General features: G+C 38.3%; 1 protein-coding gene across 1 annotated transcript; it reads left to right on the top strand.

Annotated features, from left to right (window-relative positions):
- Nucleotides 1–1,705: 1,705 nt before the first annotated feature.
- On the top strand, nt 1,706–22,030 carry CPB1 (carboxypeptidase B1 (tissue)). Its single transcript, XM_009883384.1, has 11 exons — nt 1,706–1,776; nt 1,883–1,958; nt 3,600–3,724; nt 6,175–6,274; nt 7,785–7,886; nt 8,664–8,765; nt 11,024–11,134; nt 11,233–11,323; nt 12,044–12,246; nt 20,500–20,584; nt 21,829–22,030. Exons 1-11 carry the CDS (start codon nt 1,706–1,708, stop codon nt 22,014–22,016), a joined length of 1,254 nt encoding a protein of 417 aa, XP_009881686.1. The 3' UTR covers nt 22,017–22,030.
- The last annotated feature ends 348 nt before the right edge of the window (nt 22,031–22,378 follow it).

The raw sequence follows: 22,378 nt of genomic DNA, 5'->3' as shown, positions 1-22,378 counted from the left end.
CCAGGCTTGATCATCTCCACATTCTTGTCTTAGCAGTGTTCATGGGATCAGACCATTTTATCTGATACCGTAGATCTCATCATCGTAAAATTAAAACTTCTGACAACTTTGCAGTATTGTTTTGGCACTCTGTCAGAATAACTCCTGCTGTCATCCTTCTTAGGAGACTTGACTCTAAGTAAGATTCTTGCTGGGCAAGAGCCTACAGTGCTACAAATTAGATCATTAATTGTAAAATAAGTTCAAACTCTATGATTTGGCAAAGATAGTTTTGAATAAGTAGGCTCAGTGCAGTTTTGGAACCTCCTTTTAGGACCATATTCATCATGGGTCATATTGTTAAGTATAAACTGCTGCATTCTTGGTACATTGATTTTAAAAATATTTTTCTAGGTATTCTATGTATATAAGGCTGCTGCAGTTTTACTGAGTTGACCCCAGAGAACCTCATAAAAAATTAGGTGCAGTCTGATGCCACATTCATTCTTAAAACAGTCATTGACAATTCAAATTTCTGCCCTTTGTAACTATGTCTTTTAATCTGAGATGAATATATATGAATTTTCTAATAAATTTTCACACATTATATCATCTGCATATACATAGATTTCTGCAAAATAGCAGATGCAGCATCAAAGAACATCTTCCAGATTATCTGTGTCTGAACCCCTTTAATTTGTCTGGTCACTTAGGGATAACAGAAGAGAGAACTGAGGTCATAAATTCCATTCTTTATGTATTTACACACTGATTCATTTAGAGGCTCCTTGTCGAAAACATCAGTCACCTCAGGACACAGCAGCAACAGGCAATTAACGTTACATTTAATGCCAAGTACCCATTAATGAAAACTAAACTGCGAGTGCAGTGATGCAAACACACTATTGTTTCTCAGATAGTTTAGGCACAACAGAAAAGATAAAGCTAAAAATGCTTTTGTATGACTACATTTCATTTAATCGTCTTGTTCTACATGTAATGCCCACAGTGGTGCTTAAATGATACACACCTCTGGTCCTTACATGATTAAATTAGAGAACATGCAAGACTCAGTGAATATATTATGCGGAGTATATGTACAACTCGACTGCAACTCAGTTCTGCAGACACCTGGCTTATTCATAAGTTTCAGTGAAGTAACTGAGCAAAGAACAAGTTCAGTGCTTTTCTTCTCTGTTGGAAAACTACCAAAAAAAAAAAGATAATTGGTACGTCCCAGCTGTGTTTCCTCTTCCTTTGTCACAGTCAGCCCCATATTATTCAGGATGTTGTATGCTGTGTGATTAAGACCAGTCACTGCAACAACACCTGATAGACATCTACCATTACATAAAGTAACAATAAAGGATCATGAAGTAAAGTTTGTAATCCAGCAACCAAATGATTGCCAAAAAAAAAATTAATCAAATTTCATATACGACAGAAAAAAAACAAAGTAAATTAAATTCACTTTTTCATACCAAGAGTTCACCCAGGTCAGGTAGCAAGATTCTTCAGCCAGCCCCCCTCGAGACTTTCATCTGTTTTCACAGGTGTGGAATAAAACACACATTATAAATAGTATGCAAATAAAACAAGGCCAAGGGAATAATCTATCAGTTGATCAGTGGGTTATTCTGGTGTATAATTGATAAAAAGCAGGACAAAACAGGTTATAAAAGCAGCATAGAAGAACAGAAAACCTGTTTTTTTTCTTTAAAAAAAAATGTGGGCCTTTTTGGTTCTCATAGGTGCTGCAGCTGTCTCTGCTCACCTGCAGGATCTTGCCTTTGATGGGTAAGAACAGACAGCAAGTTTTATAGTCACACAATTTCTTCTGCATGAGCAAAAGCCTCTCAATTGACTTACCTGTTTCAAATCCAATCTTTTTCTCCCCTTTCAGGCAGAAGGTGTTTCGTGTGATTCCTCAGAATGATGAGCAGGTGGAAATCATCAATTCCCTTGCCAGCAATGTGCAGGTAAAGAACTCGGGGAAGGGGTCATATTGCATTTGAAAGGAACATTTCTCCTTTTGTTCAACTAATGTATATCTTTTTTAAAAAAAATCATGCTACTGAATTAAAGACCTAATCTTGATTCCATTCAAGTCAGCTGGAGTGTTTCTTCAGAAGAAACAGAACAAGGTGATAAAGTTAGAGCTATGCAAATGCATTCCTTCCTAGAAAGTCTGGTTAACCCAGTCTGAATATCAAAGTGCCCACCAGAATTTCTTAATAGAATAAGTTAATCTGAAATGCTGTATTCAGTGGGGTGCTTTCAAGAACATATTAGATAAAAGATGAAAATTCCAACTCCCAGAACTTTTACCATTACAGGCAAAAACATTTTACTCATGTAAATAATCTAAAAGTCCATACTCTCAACAAATTGAACTTTCCTTTGGCCTCTAGTCTCTCGTGTCATCTTTTCTTCTCTGACTTTCCTTTAAAGCTTCCTTTCTCTCCAACCAAGCTGCATGTTTCTTACTGACCTTGATGGAGATATATGATGACACAATGACATGAGAAAAAACAATAAAGACAGCAAATGTGTTTTCAATATTTCTATTCAGCTTTGATGTTGTAAAATAGCTGTTGGTGAAAAAGACACTATTATCTGTAGGATGAAAGGATGGTATTTTTAACAAAGTGCAGATGTGGAGAACTATCATCAACAGGCTAGTGTAGCATGCTGGGACAGTATTCTGTAGAAGATTATGCTATTGGAATGGTGCTGCCAATATTAGGAATATTAACATACCATGCTTGCTTTTAAGTGTGTAGTATAAAGGGATGGTTTCTTTTCTTTTTAGTGAAGAGAATATCCCTGGACTACCATTGTTATATGAAGCAATCAGTCAGGACTAAATGTAGTAATATAACCTGGAATAATCTTCTCACTTGAAGACACATCATGAATATGCCCACCAGCCCCAATTTCCTTTATGTTCACAAGATGAAAGGCTGAAAAGGCATTAGGTTGGCAAACCAGCTTTAATTTCATCGGCCTTTAATAGGGTGCTAAATCCAGAGGTCTGGAAGCTGACTTCAGCAAAAATACATGAAATAGTAATAGCACTGTTGTTTGTCCACCCTGAGCTAAACATCTTCTGAAGGCAAACGTTCCTCATACAAACTTTAGTGAACTGAGTTTTAAAAGCACTCATACAGACAACAGTCTTTCCCAGCTGATTTTTGTAAAGTATTCAAGTAGCGTCCTTCTGCTACTGAGGCAGGAATCCACTTCTGTCTAACGCTTATAGGCAAAAACCTCCAATGAAACCTGTACAAAGAAGGAAAGAAGTTGTAAAGATAGTTACAATATTCACAAGTCTGTATGCACTCCAATGCTGTAGAATACTTGGCATTTGTGAAACTGTCACTGCCATCTCCAGAATTCTGCCATACAAACTGTAGGCCTAGTAAAATCTTCTTAATCAATTTTTGGTTAAAACTTAGGTTGATGCTTCTGGCAAGCAAGGTCGGGTCAGTGTAATAGGATAGGAATGAAATTTGGTATATTAATCACAATCAACAACACCATCACACATACACCCACCTAAAACTCACAGCCATATGTAAGTATTTATTTGTTTACATGTTCATTTGGCCTTCTTTCAGGTTGACTTTTGGCAGCCAGACTCTGTCACACTGGTAAGGCCAAAAATGCAAGTTGATTTCCGAGTTGAAGCTGACGTGTCTTTTGAGGTTGAAGATCTTCTGAAAGAAAGTGGAATGGAATATCAGTAAGTTTGTTCTCACTACTATATTTTGAATAGAAGGAGATTGAATACTGGGGAAAGTGTGTTTGATTCTTTCTTATTGGTCAGTGATCTTCCTGTCACAAACTTCATCCCTCCTGTGAATGCCTCTGCTGGGTTCAGCTTTCCTATGGCGTTTCAAATGGACTGTAGCTGCTCGGCATTAAAGGGGTGAAGTGAAGAGACAGGATGCAGACTTATTACCAGGAATTTCCCAGAGGTGAAAGCTCACTGCAGTACACAAGGGTGGAGTATGGTGGGGACAAGGAAGATTTCCCACTAAAGACAAAATGCAGCAAAGGTCTAGAAAGAGCCAGAAAGGACACCAGATGGGTTTGCACAATAGTATCAGGGAACTGAAACCAGAAAATGGTGAGCCCCAAGGGCAACCATGAAGGGCTCCCCACTGAGTTCTCTAACCTGCAGAATGATGGCTAAAAGGGAAAAAAAAAAAAAAACCAACAGGCAACAAAGGGAAGACAGTTGCCAGGTGAAGGGCCAAGGGAGTGGGGAAACCAGATTCCCAGGACAGCTTTGGGGTTATTCAAGTCACACAGCAGGTCTGTGGCAAAGATTTCTCTAAAGAGAAAACTCTGAATTGGCTTAAATATTTCATAAGTATATTACACAGAAGTAAAAAAAGCCCTGAGTTGCCATGACTGAATACAATTGCAGCATAAGTGGAGTGAATAGACCACCCTGCCACATTACACACCCCTGAGAACAGAATCATTGTAGTGAGTAGCATTAATGGGAGCACAAGGAGAAAAGCACAGGACCAGGCAACTGTTTATACTTCATATCTTCCAGTCACTATGCAAACATTAATTGAGGATGAGAAGTTGACCTTGGGCTGGAGTGGAGTGGGGCCGTCTGTCTTCTTTGCTCCTTTAGCTCCACCTGAACTTTGCAATTTGGCTCAGCCCATCTTGATTATCAGGCTTCTTCAATGTGTAATGGATATTCTGTCAACACCATGTACTCAGACACTGAAAGTTAGTGTTACTTGATCAAATTCTCGTGACTTCATTTGGCTGAGTGGAGCATTTTTGTCTCTCAGCCCCATTGTTGTTGCCACCAGACCAAACTCCTTGTTGGACACCTCACAGTTCTCATTAAACATAACTTTTATGATTTGCTAAATCCAAGGATAATCCATTCCTAAACTTACTGGTCTCATGTTAACCATGTCTGATTTGGATGCTGCTGCGGGAACAGAGTCTAAAAACATTCTAGAAGAAATTATTTTCAATAATGCCACAGCCTGCATACAGCACAGGAATCCAATTTCAGTGGAATTTCCTCTTTGGCAAAGGAGGAGTTACTCTACATGTGTTAGTTTTTCCTATAATATTCATGAACTCCCTCAGGTCCATGCACAGATCTTTTGATTGCAACAAAGGCCATAATGTCTGGAAGATGTCCCTGACAAACTTGAGTGGAGCGTCCTTGTGACAATCCAGGCTGTTCCAATTCTTTTGAAGTGCAGCTGCAATGCCGTGACATCATGTCAATGTAGTCATTTGCACTGTTTGTTCTGAAGGCTGGTGGCGCCTCACAAACTGGCCTCCTGCCCTTCTATACAGATCACAAATGATCAAGGACATATCCTGGATGAGCAAGATTTGTAAGAATGTTAAGACATGCACTGGAAAAAAGAAAAGGACTTCATTTTTTGATAGCCAAGGTTGAAATACAAGAAAAAGGTCCTCAACAGTATGCTGAACAATGAGCCGTGCCTTTGTGTCAGCCCCAGGGAAAGATGAACAGTGGAGATCCAACCGATCCAGATGGGATGCTGGGGTTTTCTTGCCATTGTTTATTCTACTTTAATAGCCCACCTCACATGCAGTAAAGTAGCTTGGAGGATGGATGATGCCACCTGCAACAGAGCTGTCAAACCACACCTGAACTTTGGAAGCTTGGTTTGACAAAGAATTTCATCAGGCAGACATCTCTGGGCTGCTGCATGAGAGTATTACATTGCTGCAGTCTAACTGTCCTCCAACTGTCCTCCAGTGCCATAACTTCAGGAGAGGGTCCGTTTCCTACTGAGGCAGAGGCAATCTGGCAACATGAGGTCAGCTCAGAGCGGATTTTCTACACACACTCTGTTTCAGCATTGCCATTCTTTCTAAAGCAAACTGTTGCCACCCTGGAGGTTTGCTTGTATGGGAGTAAGTAGGCAGGTGCTAATTAGGAGAAAGCTATTGCTCCCGGATCATTCTCATGGTAAGGTTGAGGCAGGAAGTAGGTTGAAACTTGAACCTAATATATATTATTTTCAAACACATAAATCAACCCCCCTCCCCCATTTCGCTTCACAGTCCATGGGGCTTTATTTCCAGGAAGCCCTGGAATGTCTATCTGGTGCTTTTTTTCCTGCTAGCAAATTGGATGTTTCTCTTTACACTTTTCATGGTGCCCTATTGCAGAGTTCTGATTGACAACCTTCAGGATGCAGTGGATGCCCAGTTTGACAGCAAAGCTCGTACCACCAGACACAGCTATGAAAAGTACAACAACTGGGAAACGGTAACGTCTAGACGTTTGACACTTTATTAGCTTGGTAGCTTAGCCTCTGTAGGCAAAATGGCTCCGACAAGCTTCCAGCTTTCTTTCTTTTTCCTCTTCTGTTCCTCTTCTGTTCTGTATGACAACTCCTTTTCCAAACTTTCTTTCCTCTTCTCCTTTGTTGCTCATTACTGAGTTAATTTGTATAACCTGTCCCCCTACACCAATTTCCTCTACTTCTGCTCCCAGTGCTGCAAAGAAACTTTGGCAGAAATCCAATGACCAGGCTGACATGTTTCATTACTAGTTTGCTCTTTCTTTTTCATTCCTTCTCCCACCTCCTCTGCTAAAAAACTTATTCCATTCCTTGCCCCAATTATAACTCTTCATCTTCCACCATAAGCTCTCCCCTCTTCCCTCCTTTTTTCACAGCCATGCTCATAATCTTCACAGCCTGACATATAATCTTGACCATGTCACTCTTCACATCTTTGCAGTGGCTCTTTATCATCCATTGCATTGCAGTTTTTATATTCAAAAGTCTGACAATCTCCCTCTCATGTTTTTCCTTGCAAAAATCTTTCATTTGTGTGCCAATCATTGCCCACTAAGTACCTGTTACATTTTCAAACAAGAAAATGTATATTTCCTCTCCGAGTGTTATCTTAGATCATACACAGAACTAATGAATTTTCTTCCACCAGAACTCTCCTTAAAAAAAAAAAAAAAATCTCTTTTTACAAGGCTATTAATAAAACAAAAACCAAAAGCCTCACTGACTCTGCAAAGGTTATTGGCATGCAAAAAACCACCAACATCCATAATGGCAATCGCTATTTCTAGTATTCTCTTGCCCATTTGTCTAGACCTGTCTGCTGCTTCCTGTCTTTTTTTTTACTTCATAGATAGCTCTTTGGTCATGAAATGCTTTTTTGTGTGGATGTGACAACTTTTTAATGAGCTTCTGAAGGCCCCTGTAACCAAGGGAAGCTGCTCCAATATTAAGATAATAAAGGCTGTTATTACTTCCCTTAAATAATAAATAGAATGAATGAAATTTTCTTTCTTTTGTATCTGGCATTGGTGGACTATTCCTACAAATCCCTGTCCAGCACTTCTGTCAGTAATTCAAGAATGATGATGAATAAAAGAGCCATGAAACTGAAAAACATTACAACATGTAGAAGATTTAAGTAATTCAATCTACTTAGTTTAACAAGAAAAAGAGTTCTCTTTTGTTAAGAAAGTTTAAGGGTTGACAAGGTCATAACTATACAGGGTTAGCATTCAAAGGGTTTTGTAACCACCAGCCATACTCCAATGACAGGTTTAAATAAATTCATACTAAAAAATCAATTCAGACATATAGCTCTAGTACCAGTAGGAATTAATTCTTGGAAATCTACAAAATGTATTAAACATTAGGTCAAGTTAGATGCTCAGAAGGACTCTACTGGCTTGAAGTCTGTGAATTAATTACTCTGGACCTGAGGACAGAGACATCAGTAAATTTAACCTCCTTATTAAACAGATAGCTGCTTGGACTGCTGATATTGCTGCTCAGAACCCAGACCTTGTCTCTCGCAGTGTAATTGGGGAAACATATGAAGGACGGCCAATGTACATTCTCAAAGTAAGTGCTTTGATTTCTTTGTGCCAGCCCTTTCCTCTATTAACCTCCACAAGATTATCATGCCTATTAAAATACCAATAATGCTAAGACAGTAATATACATTTTGCAGAAAATCTAATACATTTTGTTCATTACTACTATGATTTGTTCAATTTTAAAGATCTTTTAAAAAAAGAGACATAATGAAATATTAGAAGTTCAGACATATAAATTTAACCACACTCCTAAGAATTATTTGAATGATCATCTACCTTTATGTTCTCTCCATCTGTTGTTTTTAAGCACATTTATTCTAAAAGGGTCTATAAATGTCAGTCTCTCTAGCAATATGCAACAAATTTGTTTGTATCTTCATCATATAAAACTTTTTGGTATAACTCTTATGAATAAATAAGATATGATAACTTAAATAAAGGTGAAAGGACAAAGATTACTTGCCCAAAATTGCATAAGCATTTACAATAATATATCATTCAAGCAAACAAGATCAACTCTTAGGGATACTACAGGAAATAAATCAACAATACAGAATAATCAAATAATTGGGGGGAGGGAATCAAGGAATCTTATCTATATTAATAAAAATTAAATTATTAAGAGTCTATTGTTTTAGCTTGAATATCATGGTCGGCTATAGCTGAGGGCACTCCATAGATTTCCATTTAATCAAGGAATGCTATATTTGTATAAAGTTTGACTTTTTAAGGTCAGCAAGCTGACTGGCTTGTTCTGCGTACAAACTATTTTAACCTTGGGTTTTGTTGGTTTCTTTCCTAGATGGGAAAAAGTGGTCCAAATAAGAAGGCCATCTTTATGGATTGTGGTTTCCATGCAAGAGAGTGGATCTCCCCGGCTTTCTGCCAGTGGTTTGTGAAAGAAGTCAGTAAGATTAATGGTGAAAAAAAATATTTTACATAGTGCAACTATGTTTAAGAAAATCTTAAGTGAGCAGCAAGAACTGAGGCAGCTGCAGATTGCCTTTTTACCTCAAAATACCTGCCGCACATCCCTTCTCTCACCTCAGATGGTTAGGGTGTAACTACTTAAACCAGATCTTAATCTTTGGACCTGTAATCTTTCAGCAGCTTAAGACTATCTAAAAGCATGTGTAAGAGGTACTGACAAACACAAGGGTTACTTACATGGTCTATAAATTCCTTTTTGCACCTGTAGTCAGAGAAAGGTGAGAGATAACAAACAGGATTATGTTTATCGTGTTACTAGACATGTTCTTTACATAGTCATAAGGAGTAGGGAATAAGGAAATTCAAGGCACATCAGAAGGCATGTCCAAACAGCCGCCTTCTTACAGCTTCAGGTGCTGTATTCCCTGCAACCAGCATTACTCAGTCAGGCAACAGAGAGGGTGGGAACATGTCCTCAGCTAAGCACGGAGTGCTCTGAGGAAATGTACCAAAAAGAGGAGGAAGACTCTAGATGAAGCTCCCTAAACTCCACTCAGGGAGAGGGAAATGCATATGCGTTCCTTTGAGCTGCCCCTCAGAATGGTTTCTAAAATATGAAACCATATTCAGGAAAGAGCTGAACAGGTGAAATTAGCTTCACTTCAGGCCTTGAATTACACAATTGTATCTCCTTTGTCTTTTCCTTCTCCTCACCACCAATATAAAGCAGGTGGGAGTTATCAAATGCTGCACAGTCTTCTCTACAGAGAAGTATATTCCCCCTCAGTGGAGGGAGATCAATCAACTTAGCAGAACAACTCGCTGATTGAATCTCAAATTTTGTAAGAATTCCTGCTTGAAGATTAAAAAAAAACCAACCACACAAGCCCAGAAGCAGCAGCTGGGATTTAAAACCCAAGGAAAGGAAAGCCAAAGTACATGGGTGAGTCACGCTGGCAGAGGCATTGGTGGCAAGTATAATCTCAGTCTTATCAGACAGCCATGCGGTTTTGTGTAGGGAGCAGTGGAAATTGAAAGTGACATCTTAGTGGAGTCAATGGGAATGTGATTTCATTAGCTCCTAACAAGGCTGCAGACAGTATGTGCTACCATTTTTCTCTTCTCAATTCACGTCACTACAGCTGTCATTTTCACTGTCTGGTCACTTAATTAATAGGTGTACCTGACACCAGCAGTGGCTCTGCTCAGTGGATCCACGTGTGGATAGGCAGAAGTGCTTTAAAAGCTCAGTCCTCTGAGCATCATCAGTGGTTCACTTGGGATTGCTTCTAGACATAAAAGTAAAAAAATATAGAGAAAAACACAAGCCAGGTGGATTGTTATATGTCTCTTAAAAAAAAAAAAAAAAGCTCCTAAAAACCCCAAGTTCTAGTGATCTGAACTGCTTTTCTAGATTCTACATTCATCCTTCCCACTTACTAGTGACAGGACAATAGATGCCTTTCTCCATTGCATTGCTCCCTGTGTTGTCCTTTACATCTGTGTAGAGTAAAGGAAACGTGGGTGCAACATACTACTTAGAGCAAATTTCCATGATTGTTGCATGCTCCCTTCATGCTGATATAAATCTGCGAACAAATACACAAAGTGCCAGGCCACGAACAATCAGGATATATAGGTTTATGGCAGGAGTTCCTATGTTTGTTATTCAATGTTTGTGTCTGGAAAAGTGCAGAGAAAAATCTGCCTCCCTTTGAATATGTGCATCCACAGCATTATGACTGGAAACGTGTGTGTTCTTTGAAAATATTCTCTATAATTTTGGTTATTTATGAAATTTCTCTGCTCAACAGCTATAAAAAAATGGGAATAATGATTTTTCCTTCTCGCATAAATTAAACCCAAACCTTTAAGGTGACAGGATGTAGGGAGAATATATGGACAGGAATTTTGCTCTGTCTGTAAACAAGAAGCTAGTAGATGGAAATTTCTTTCCAGTGATTTAATACCCTGTTCAAACTCCACACTGTTTTACCATATAGTTTATCTACCAGAATGAGATGGCTTCCTAACAGCAGTGTGGTTTGAGTCAGTGTAAATCCTCTAAGTATATGTAATATTACAGAGTTGCCATCTCACGTGGTGGAGTGACCCGGATGACTTTGCGCACCACATTCATTAATTCCTGATCAAGACCCAGGCCTTTAAATGTACACAGGAGCTACAGATCTATGAAGGCATCATCAGCTTTTTCTACTTTTCTCCAACTAGGCTGTTGAGACCTATGGAAAAGATACTGTCATGACCACACTTCTCAACAGCTTGGACTTCTATGTTTTGCCTGTTGTCAATATCGATGGTTACGTTTACACTTGGACCAATGTAAGTACATTCTTCTTTCTCAAGAAGACTATTTCTGGAAAAGCCAACTGTTAGAAATTTCGCTTAGTTTTGATCTACACTTCACCATTCTATTTCAGGACCGCATGTGGAGAAAGACCCGCTCTAAAAATGCCGGTAGCCGTTGCATTGGTACAGATCCCAACAGGAATTTTAATGCTGGCTGGTGCAGTAAGTGTCTCTGAACAATAGCTGCATACAGACCATACAGAGGTGCAATAGCCAAGATGCTTAATTATAGATTTTCCGTACCTGATGGTTGGTTCAGCTCAAGCTTGAGTGAAAACCCACCAGTATAGCGTTTTGGAGTAGCTTGTGTTCAATTTTTGGAGCGGTTTTGGGCAAAAGAGACTTTGGTTACTAGCATGATCAGTATGGCTACTTCCACGAACATATATATACACACATGTGCATATATATACACATATATACATTTATGCACACATGTACGTATACACACACACATGCCCTTTTCTACTAGTTCAGAGCAGAAACCAAGAGTTTGCTTTTGGCTGGTTTCACTTGGTGGAGCGGGGTTTCTTTTGAGTGGTTTCCACTTAGTTTGTTCCTGGAAGTGTCCTAGAAATGGGGGAAATGATATGCCAGGAGAAATTTGTTAAGTACTGAAACAAATCAATATCCCAAATCACTTAGATAATACAGGGCTTTACATTGACACTCTTGTTTTTCCAACTATCCACACTCTACAGGCCATATTGTATGCTATGTCATGTTGCCCAGTGTCTTAACTATGCAATAAAATATTCTCTCCTCTGATATTGCATGTGTGTCAGAAGGATTTCCAAGGCTTATCTACAAAACTGGTGTGACATAACTCTTCTAACAACCAATTTTTCATTAAGTACTCATTAAATTCGCCTTTCTTCCCAGCTCTTGGAGCCTCCAAAAGCCCCTGTGATTCTACTTACTGTGGGTCTGCACCTGAGTCTGAAAAGGAGACCAAGGCTTTGGCTGATTTTATTCGTGAACATCTTTCTACAATCAAGGCATACTTGACAATTCACTCCTACTCCCAGCTGCTACTGTTTCCTTACTCCTATACTTACAAATTACCATCAAATTACGAGGAACTGGTAAGTCTCTTTCTCGTTTTGACATAATGAAAAGAATAAGTAAAAATCATCACTTGCTATTTAGACCCATTTAACTTCAAGGAGTTTTTTTAACATCTGGAAATAATCTGTACTGCCAGTTTTTGAAAATACTTGTCTTTCATAGCAAGAACAAGGGAAACCATGATAGCTTCAAGATAGTTCAAACGCAGGATAAACTCAAGAGCCTTATTTAATTTCCCCATACACAATGAATTTGCCATAAGGTCAGGTTTGTCTTCCAGTCCTGCTATACAGAAATCCACTATGCTGTGCAGCACTGCTTCTTCCTGACTCAAGAGGTTGCTGTGTATGTAGCTTTAATACATGTAGCATAGAAATTAATACATGTAGCATAGCATTAATACAATGTAGCACAGAAACATTCTGCCCTGCAAGTCAAGCGAACAGCTTGACAGACCGTAATAACTATGAAATGACTGAACTGGTACCATCAACAGCAGGCAAGGATCTCTGTCTACCACTTCCTACCGAACCTTAGTTCTCACTGAAGTAAAATGGTGAAACTCCTATTGATACAGGTTCAGGAAAATCAAGCAGTTTGTATCAAAAGTATAATTAAAAACAGTTAGATATCAAACAGGTTGAAAGTTTCAGTTCTGAGGCCTTTTTAAACAGTTCTGGGTTCAAACACACCTTTTATTTGGAAGAGGAGAGGATGACTGTGGTGTTTTAAAGGACAATGCCTCTTTTATTGATCCTAGAGAAAGGCCACACCCTAATGCTATTTAAGTAAGATAACAACAGTCTGGACATTTTTTTTTATCCTTAAAAACCGCGAGAGGGGTTAAAACTATTAAACGTGCATAAAAGTTGTAAACATTTTGTGAGGCCAAAAACCAACAATCAAGAATAATAAAATTACTTCAGTTCTCTGGCACACTAGTAATTAGAAGCTGTCGGCAAGGAAAACAACATAACAAAACAAAATAAACAAATCTTGATTCCCTCTCTTTCCTGGATGCTGCCAAAAGTCCAAGGCAACAACACTATGTGTTGCTCTGTTGTGCAGGTTTGACAGATTTACGAGTGCTCCCAAGCAGATGTCATGATTCCAAAGCACAAATACAAATGGTTGCCAACAGTGAAGTTTCTTGTTACATTTTTTACATTTTAAAGGACAGGATGAAATTAAGATGAAGATTTTGTTTTCTTAATTTATATCCCAGAAATTTTTAATCGTAATTACTCCAGGGAACTGTAGTAATTTCTTGTCTTCAGTTTTTACAAAAGCTTTACATTTCACACATTGCAGTTCAGTCTAAAGCAATAAAGCAACACAAAACCCTTGAAGCTGCTTTGTTGTCGAGATCACAAAGTTCCCATGTGTTAAAAATTTGCATGACATTCAGCCCAATTTTTTGAATCAAGAGCAAATGTGATGAAACATAACTAAAAGTACAGCATGTTTCTCACAGTATTAAATGGAAAAAGTTTGCATTGACATCTCATTATTAAAACAATCTTTAACAGTAAGAAAGAACCTATGGGCTTTTCTAGGTTTTCAAATGGTTTTCAAATTCTTTTGTAAATTTAAAATGTTATATTAGCAATGTTCTATTCTAACACACAGTAAAATTTAATGAATCGTCCATACTAAGGTTTTACAAATTTTATCAATAAAAACTCTCCTTTCCTCCCATAGAGGACAATTCTGCTATTACCATTCAGCATAAAAAATAAATAGCTCAGGAATGCAGGCTATATATTTCTCTTCAACCATTTGATTTCACTTTATAAGTTAGTCTTTCCAACATCACTTTATCCTATATTCTAAATCGGGCACACTGATCCCAGGGGGAGTTTCATTATTTCCCACTACAAAGCAATCACAAATCTCACCACCATGACAAGGTGACCTTATGAGTGTTTTTCACGTCTTAATTAAGGAAAAATATTTCCTCTATTGGTGATCCCAACAAAAAGACAGCAGGATCCCAGAGGTGTTTAACTTGTGCAGTATCTGATTTTAACAAGGGAAGACTTCTTGCCAAAAAAATCCTTCTTCTGGAGAATGAGAACAGAGTATCGCCCAATCGACATTGGCTGTAGTTGGGATAATTAAACAGAAAGGGCCTAATTCACTTTAATGTGAGTGAATTAAATAGAAAGACTGACTTCAAGAGGCTCTGAGTCAGGTTTGAAAGTGCAGGTTTTCAGGTTACTTCAAGTAACTAAAACACATTCATTTAAGCTGTGATTAAAGAAAATTTAAGATTTTCAATCAACAGTACTTGTTTGAAATGAGACCCCTACCAAAAGAGGTATTATTTTGTATGCCAGTTGTTGTGTTTCATGTCCAAAAGTTCTGTCTAGATATAGAATTTAGAGAAATGCTGAAGAATGAGAATCTCAACTTTTAATAGAAATTGTTTGGGCAAATAAAAGGATCGTAAATCATTTTGCAAATGAAAAAGCAAAATTTATAGTGCCATTATCTTATCTTAGATGTTATTTTTACTCTGACAGATCTAATAAATTAAAGGAAATATAGTTGCAATTTCTTATCTCTTTCAGTGAGGAACTGGACATGTGCTTAAACAAAACCCCACATGTCTGCTTATCATTAACAACATTTTGTTCCATTGTATTTAATTAAAGGTAGCATAATACCATGGGGCTTATGCTGCATTCCAGTGTCTGAGATATAAAAGGGCACAAAAATTGAGTAATTCGAGATTGAATACACTAAGTCTGCAGAAAAGAAAGATCTAGAGAGCACTAGTACCTTCCTTTCCTGCAAGCATACTGAACGGCATGTTCTTGGGGCTCAACTGACTTTTTCTGTTCACAGCCTCCAGAAATCTCTAGAAGGCATAAAACTGTTCTGGTTTTGGTCTCTCAGGCAGAACAGGGCACTCTGAGAATCCCAGACATCCTTTATGCTCCATTATAGCAAATCAGAACAACCTCAAAGTTATCGTAAATTACTCTGAGTTGGGGATTAGAACTATCCCTCACCCACCCCCAGCCCTGGGGTGTAAAACACGATGAAAGTCATGTATGTTCCTTCCTTCCCACAACTTCCCACTCTTCTCCTTAGATGCAAGAGGAGCACTGAGGATGTCAACCCCACAGCTCACAAGGATTTTCCCAAAACATTTCTCCCTTTGTTCAGGGTTGTTCCTTTAACTCCCTTCCTGGGGTGTTGCACACAACTTTCACTGTTGCCCAAACACTACTTGAACAACAAAAATAAAAACATCCAAGACAGGAAAATCTAGGTCAGGAATTTCTCAGAAGTTACACAATATTCTTGTGATGACTCCCGGAAAGAAATATGTACTCCTTTTGGTGAATCACATTTTGCCTGCTTCATAATCCTCAAGCCATTCTTTACTATACCCTGGAGTGTTACCCTGCACACAGAATGCACACTTGAATCCATCTCCCACAGAGAACAGAAGCATTAGCTTTTCACAATTAAAAAATGTGCTTGGCAAGACCAGAATCTCTTCATACCCCAAAAAGATTCTTTTCATCTTTATTTTACTATTCACATTTTTGTCCCCTTGCAATAAAGAAGTCTGTATTTAATTGCATTTTTCATAAACAGTTCAGCCCATATTTTTTAATCAGTTCATATTTTGGCCTTAGCTTCCTATTAGGTCACCCTATGCTTTCCTCATTTTCAGCAGAAAAATGTAGCTTTATCAATTCTTGTTTGTATTTGAATTGGCTCTGAACTATGATTTGATAGAGAAGAGGAATGTGTGTTGTGCCCTTCTTTCCTTTCCAGTTTCAATTCCATCTCTCAGTTAAACAACAAACTCGGCTCCAAATACATATCTGCAGCCAGCTCGTACTCATTGTCAGATTAATGTATGTGTACTATTACAGTTTGGCAGACTGCAAAATAATATATTAATTTACAACCCAAGATAATTTTCTAGACACAGGATTTCAGTTTGTATTACTTGAAGGCGTACTGGCCACATTGGTTATTGTTTAAGCTCACCGAAATTCACCTTCCATATTGGATTAGCCTGGCATTTCATTTCCTCTTGAGTGCTTAAAATAGGATACAGTAGAAAGTGGAGTCTATGCAGCCTGCAAGAAGAGTGAATTTCAAATATATTGCATGACTTTGTGAACATCAATCTGATTATTTAACCTGGGAGCAAAGTCTTTTCACTCCTGACTTTATTCCTGGATGTGTTTATGTGTAAGAATTTTTGAACAGCAAAAATGCTATCATCTAAGAGACTCAGACATACCATGCTGTGGCATCTGTGCTACTGCAAATTGGTGTGATTGTACTACTTGCGACAAGTAAATATTGGTAAAGTCAACTGCTAAGCACAACAAACAGGAAAATAGGCAGAAAAGCAATATTTGGAATTGGCTTCACAACTCCACTGAGTTGGCCACAACAGATGTCCCCCAGCAGAACTGCTCTGAAGTGACACTCTTACAATTGTGAAAAGGATGTTTTTAGTAGCAGCATCTTCCAGATGAAGCTCATGTACGAGTGGCTGAAATACAAGAGTCTCCAACAGGTGCAGGGCACATTCACCTTAACTCAGTCGCACTGGAAACCCTCTCACCAGGGATCAATTTCTTAAACACTCTGTGAGACTGCCACAGAGAAACAGGTTGGCAAAGCAAGAAGGGGCGTCATACTGAAGTGCTGCACTTGGCTGGATTCCCTGGACTCTTGGGGGACATGCTTAACTATGAGAAACAACAGAATAGTGAACTAAATTACACATCAGTCATGGACTCTTTTGAGGGGAGTCTGTTTTGATTGGCAAAACAAGAGGCCTCCAGAAGTTTAGCCTCATTTGGCTAAGGGTAACTTTGCAAATACCACATTTTCTGACTTTCATTGCAAAGAAAGTTGAGGGTTGTTTAAGTAGCACACGAGACCAAGGTGAAGTGAAAATACAGTTTTCAGCCTCAGGCAAATCAGTTTGCAGTCCAGTGAGGGAAGGGAGCAAGAGGTCCAGTCAATCAGTGAAAAAGCTTCTCCAGATCCCTGTCACTGTGAGGGTGAAGGGAGTTGTCCACATGCAGCAGCTGCATAATCAACGTCCCTGAAGTGTTTCTAAACAGCCGCAATTTGCTGGCAAACCTAGCCTGATGATAAAAGAGTAAAATGAGGGAGATGCTCCCCAAAAAATTACCTATTAACACACAGAAGACGCTCAGCCTGCTAATTTGTCTTGTTAGTTCAAAACTCCAGATGTGGTGAGAAAGAGAGGCCAGTAACGTATCCTTCATTAAAAGCTAATAACTGGAAAAAAAAATAGGTTTAAAGGTTGTGAATTATGTAAGATAATGGCAACTGAGAACACAACTCTGCTGTCTCACCGGTCCATGCACTCTGTGCACAAGATCAAGCCAAATATTAGTAATTGCTGTGTAAACACAGATGGGTGCTCAGTGCAGGGAGCACTACCTTCTGCTGAAATGAGCAGCTCTGTGAGCTCAGCTGCAAGTCAGAAGCTGAAAAGCCATTTCTGCTCCGAGTTACAAGGTATTAATTTGGAGTTATTTCTAGGACTTCAGGGCGCCAGTATTTCCTCTGCTACTATAACTCTCAGCAAAATCTTCCTTGTAAGAGAGAGATTCTTAACAGTAAACAAAACAAAAAAAAAGAACGGCAAACAAATAAACCCCAAACAAACCACAACAATTCAGTTAAGCCAGTTATGCAAAGAGATCTAGAAAATCACTCAACAGCAAAGAGTATCCTCAAAGGTCAAAAAGATAGCGATGTTTCTCCTTGCAACTGTATTCCAAATAACATACAGGCTTGAAAATCCACTTTTCAAAAGCTAAATATTACTTTCCCTTTTGGAAAATGCTAGGCATTATTTATGTACCTCTGCATAAATCTCCGTGTTATTTCCTTTTTATGGATGGTTTTGAGTAATTGTGCTATTTTTACAAAAAGGAAAAAAAAATCCTCATATTTTGTATTTACACTCACAAATATGTACTTATTTTTTATTATTCTTCCTGTTTTATACTATATTAAGAGGTGACTTCAGTTCCTATAAAGTGGAATAATTTTTTTTTACCGTTAGGTTTTGGGCTATGAATCTATTAGGAAAGCAAATGGTAGAGAGTCACTTAAAGGAAAAAAATCAGATATCAAAACTCCTGATGAAGTTTCATTTCATGATGAAGTCATAAATGCTCAGTCGTGTTTCTCACTTAGAGAGGGTCATTTAAAATATCACCTTGATCTCCAGCCTGGAGAGCTTGAGGAAGTTGTTTATTTAGATTCCAGGCTCTTAACAGCTGGAAATCTCAATTGCTTTTTCTACATATCTGTCTTTTTACAACTTCCTGGCCAGTAATAAAAAATCCCGCAGGTAAAAATATTTCCTGACATACTTTTTCTGGTATCTGTTCTGGTGTGATTTAAAGCCATCATTTGGCAGAGTGAAAGGAAAGCCCCGTTCTTCCCAAAGAGCAGCTCTGCCGTTCTACTGTCCCTACCATGCAGTTTACTAAAGAGAGAGCAAATACGAGTTACCAACATATCCATACATAATATCAGACCATCTTTACAAATTTAATTTCCACTTTGCATATATTTGTAAAGAGGAAGAATCAGTTAACATTTAAAAATTCAGTTGCTATTGAAAGAAGATTTGATTCAATCTCAGCTGCTGATTATATGCTTATATTATAAACAAAAGATGACTGAAGAAAACATGGTATCACAAGCAGATAGTAGTCTCCAACCTCTACAATTCTCTCAATGTGTGTTAAAAACTATTACAGATTTTAGGAAAATCAGCTTTTTAAAGGATTAAAATAACCACAACCAAATAAAGAAAATCCCAACACTGGAGGGAGCTCAGCTACCCCAATTGCTCTCAATCCAAGATTGTGAAATGCAAAGCAACAAGATTCTTCCTACAATTGTTTGTGCTTGGACAATAGAGAGGCCAGAAACCAAGCCCCACATTCAGGTACAGCCAATGTTATAGGTAAAAGGACAAGCTTCAAATACTCTTTGGTCTGCCTTGTTTAAATATTCCTAACGTGTTAAATGACCACAAACTCCTACAGTGAACTCCCATAATACTAGGATGTTCAAAATCCAACACTTAGGAACGGGGAGCCACTTGCAATTCTGCAATAAAGTAGGCTGCCAGTGCTAACGCAAACATATTTCGGTGGTGTTTTGTAGAAGCTGAGAAAGCTCTCCCACTTAACTAAGATTTTCTAAACACGTTGCCCAGTATGCCCTTTCGAGTAATTCACAGGAACACTTGAAGCATAAGGATGAACAGAGAATATTTTACAATATATCTTCCTCTGGGAAGTAAGCCAGAGTATAACCTACAGAGGAAGAAGGGGCTTGACCAAATTCCTGGAATAGTAAGCCATTCAGCTGTAAGCTATAAAGAAAGATATGGCAACCCATTGCTTATTCTTATACTGAACATCTGCTTTCAAAGTCATTCATATTTATCATCTGTTACTAATAGTTTTCATGTTTTATGACCAACATGCTGTATAATGAAGAACTGGAAAAGCCACACGTTCCAAAGAAAAGTCTGTAATTTTCCTTAATGCAAACATACAAAGCTTCATAGTACTATTGATGGGCCTGATCCAACCCTCACTGAAATCGGTGGGAGTTGACTGAGTCCCTCCATGCACAGGAAATGAATTGAAATTAATGAGACTACATATGGTTCCAAGGTAATTTATGCCTTTTTCTGGCTGTTAATATTTATAAGACTTTAATCTGTTTCCACTTGTATCAGTGTTCAACTCCACTGACTAAGCTGACTCCACTCTGAATTTATAGCTGCATGAATAGAAGGAAAAGAAAGGCTATTGTATGTTTGCAATTTACTGTACCAAGTTATTACTATTCTCTAAGATTCTCTTATCTCTAAATAAGATTCCATATTCAGTTTTAATCTTGTACAAGTTTCTTCAAAGTATAGAAAATCCTGTTATCTATTGTCCCTCTCCAAACTATACTGGACTATACAGCAGACTGTACCTCAATAGAGCAATACACAGACTGGTCTATACTCCATTAAAGCTCGGAGCTCTTTTCACAACAACAGGACAAGCTGTGCCTTGTCAGCTACTGACATCTAGACATTCTGAGAGGTGAACAACAGTTTTCAAATAAAAACTTCTCAAGCGTGGCTTTTCTGTTTATGCAACAATGGATTTGCTTAGGTTCACTCAGAAAGCCTCTGGAAATCTGCATTTATCATTCTTTTCCTACAGAATTCCATTGCTCGTGCTGCATCCAAACAGCTGGCCAGTTTGTATAACACCCAGTATACGTATGGTCCAGGAGCTACAACAATCTGTAAGTACTGTCCTAAATATATTAGTCATCTATATTAAGTGCTACTAAGACTATCAAATGCAGCTTTCTAGTGATTCTCGTTCCTCTTCCTAAGTAGTCCCCTTCTTTCTTCACATGCATATGCTCAGAGGTATATCTGGAATCTGTCATTTCTAAAATATGGGATGATATATTCCTTAAGGATCCCAGGCAGCGTGCGACCACCTGGAAAGTAAAGTGATGTGGTAAAGTGTTTAGGAATTCATGTGCATAGCATGAATTCCTAAATCATACACAGCTTAGACTTAAACATAAAAATCTTGACCTGGGATTTGCTGCATTTCCAGTATCTCCAAGTCAAAGTGAAAAGATGATGTGAATCCTAAAGAATGGCTTCAACCACTCTAGCAACACAGACAATTATTTCTTTTACTTTGCGTTACAGCCTGAGAAACATACCAAGCACAATTCCATTCTTTTACCCTCCTGGGGAACTCAGCGGTCAGGATATGGCCTTTGCAGTGTCAAAAGCTGAGATAAGGTTGCCAAATCTAGATTTCACGAACCTTAATATCTCCTATATTTAAGATCTCTTAATTTACTTAAATATAGAAACTAATCTCTTTTCCCTATTTCTCTTTCCTTAAATAATTAAAAAACAAAACAAAACACCACAAGCAAACTATAAAAAATAGTTTTTCACAATTTTTAGAATACTTATGGAAAATTTTCCTACAAAAATGGTTTGGTGATGCTTAGCAATTCCAGAGGCTCCTTCCTTAGCAAAAGAGACTGCCTTCATTGTACCAAAGTACTGGAAAGGGAGGGTACCATTTGTTCAGAAGGAAAAGATGGAGCTGATATCCCAGACCTGCAGTTCTTTCACATCTGTATGAACCTCAAAAAGCTACCCAGTGCGTGGGTATTTGCTTCTGCTACCAAATCTTTCTAAACCCCATGCAAGCATGACATTGTCCTGTTCCTTAGGCATTCCTCCCATGGTCTCCCCACAGTACTGACAAGGAGGGAGCAGTTACACTTTTTTACTGACTGCTGCTTGCACGCATCAGCTAGAAAAAAAGCTCACAAATGGCCTAAAATCACAGAAGTTTTTCCATGAGCAGGAGAAATCAATCAGTTCACTGAATATTCCTTATCTGTTCTCTATACATTTCTGGCTACACGACTTGACTCCAAAGTATATCACATATCAATGTGCAGACACAGTTTTCCAGTTAAGCTTTATTTTATTTCTTTATCAACAGATCCTGCTGCAGGGGGCTCTGACGATTGGGCTTACGATGAAGGCATCAAGTACTCCTTCACTTTTGAGCTCCGAGACACTGGTAGATACGGTTTCATGCTCCCTGAATCTCAGATAAAGCCAACCTGTGAAGAGACTCTACTTGCTGTTAAATATATTGCCAATTATGTCCTTGAGCACTTGTATTAGAACCGAGTTCTAAAAACTATTAAAGAAGGTTTTATTCAAAGATGCCTTCCTTTTTTTTCTTCCCTAACAATAGGTTTTTATTTCTGTTTACTTAATGTTCCTAGTCATATCCTTAGTCCATCATAGGTCAATAAAACCACAAGTTTGTCAAGAGAAATTATGTATTTTATTAAGGCAATGATAAAGTCGGGGGGGTACAGAAAGAGCACAAGAAGCTTAATCAACTTAAGGTAAAGGTTGCCTTAATGATTAAAATCATCTTAATTTAATCCAGGGCAGATGGGCAGAGCATTAGAATTTATACAGCCTGAATGCTAAACAGAATGAAAGCCGTGAGGTGATTCCTATAAACGCACTTTCAT

This window comes from Charadrius vociferus, unplaced genomic scaffold, assembly GCF_000708025.1.
Source record: "Charadrius vociferus isolate BGI_N301 unplaced genomic scaffold, ASM70802v2 scaffold214, whole genome shotgun sequence".
NCBI lineage: Eukaryota > Metazoa > Chordata > Aves > Charadriiformes > Charadriidae > Charadrius > Charadrius vociferus.
The sequence above is the reverse complement of the archived record's forward strand: the minus strand, read 5'-3'. Positions and strand labels throughout refer to the sequence as shown.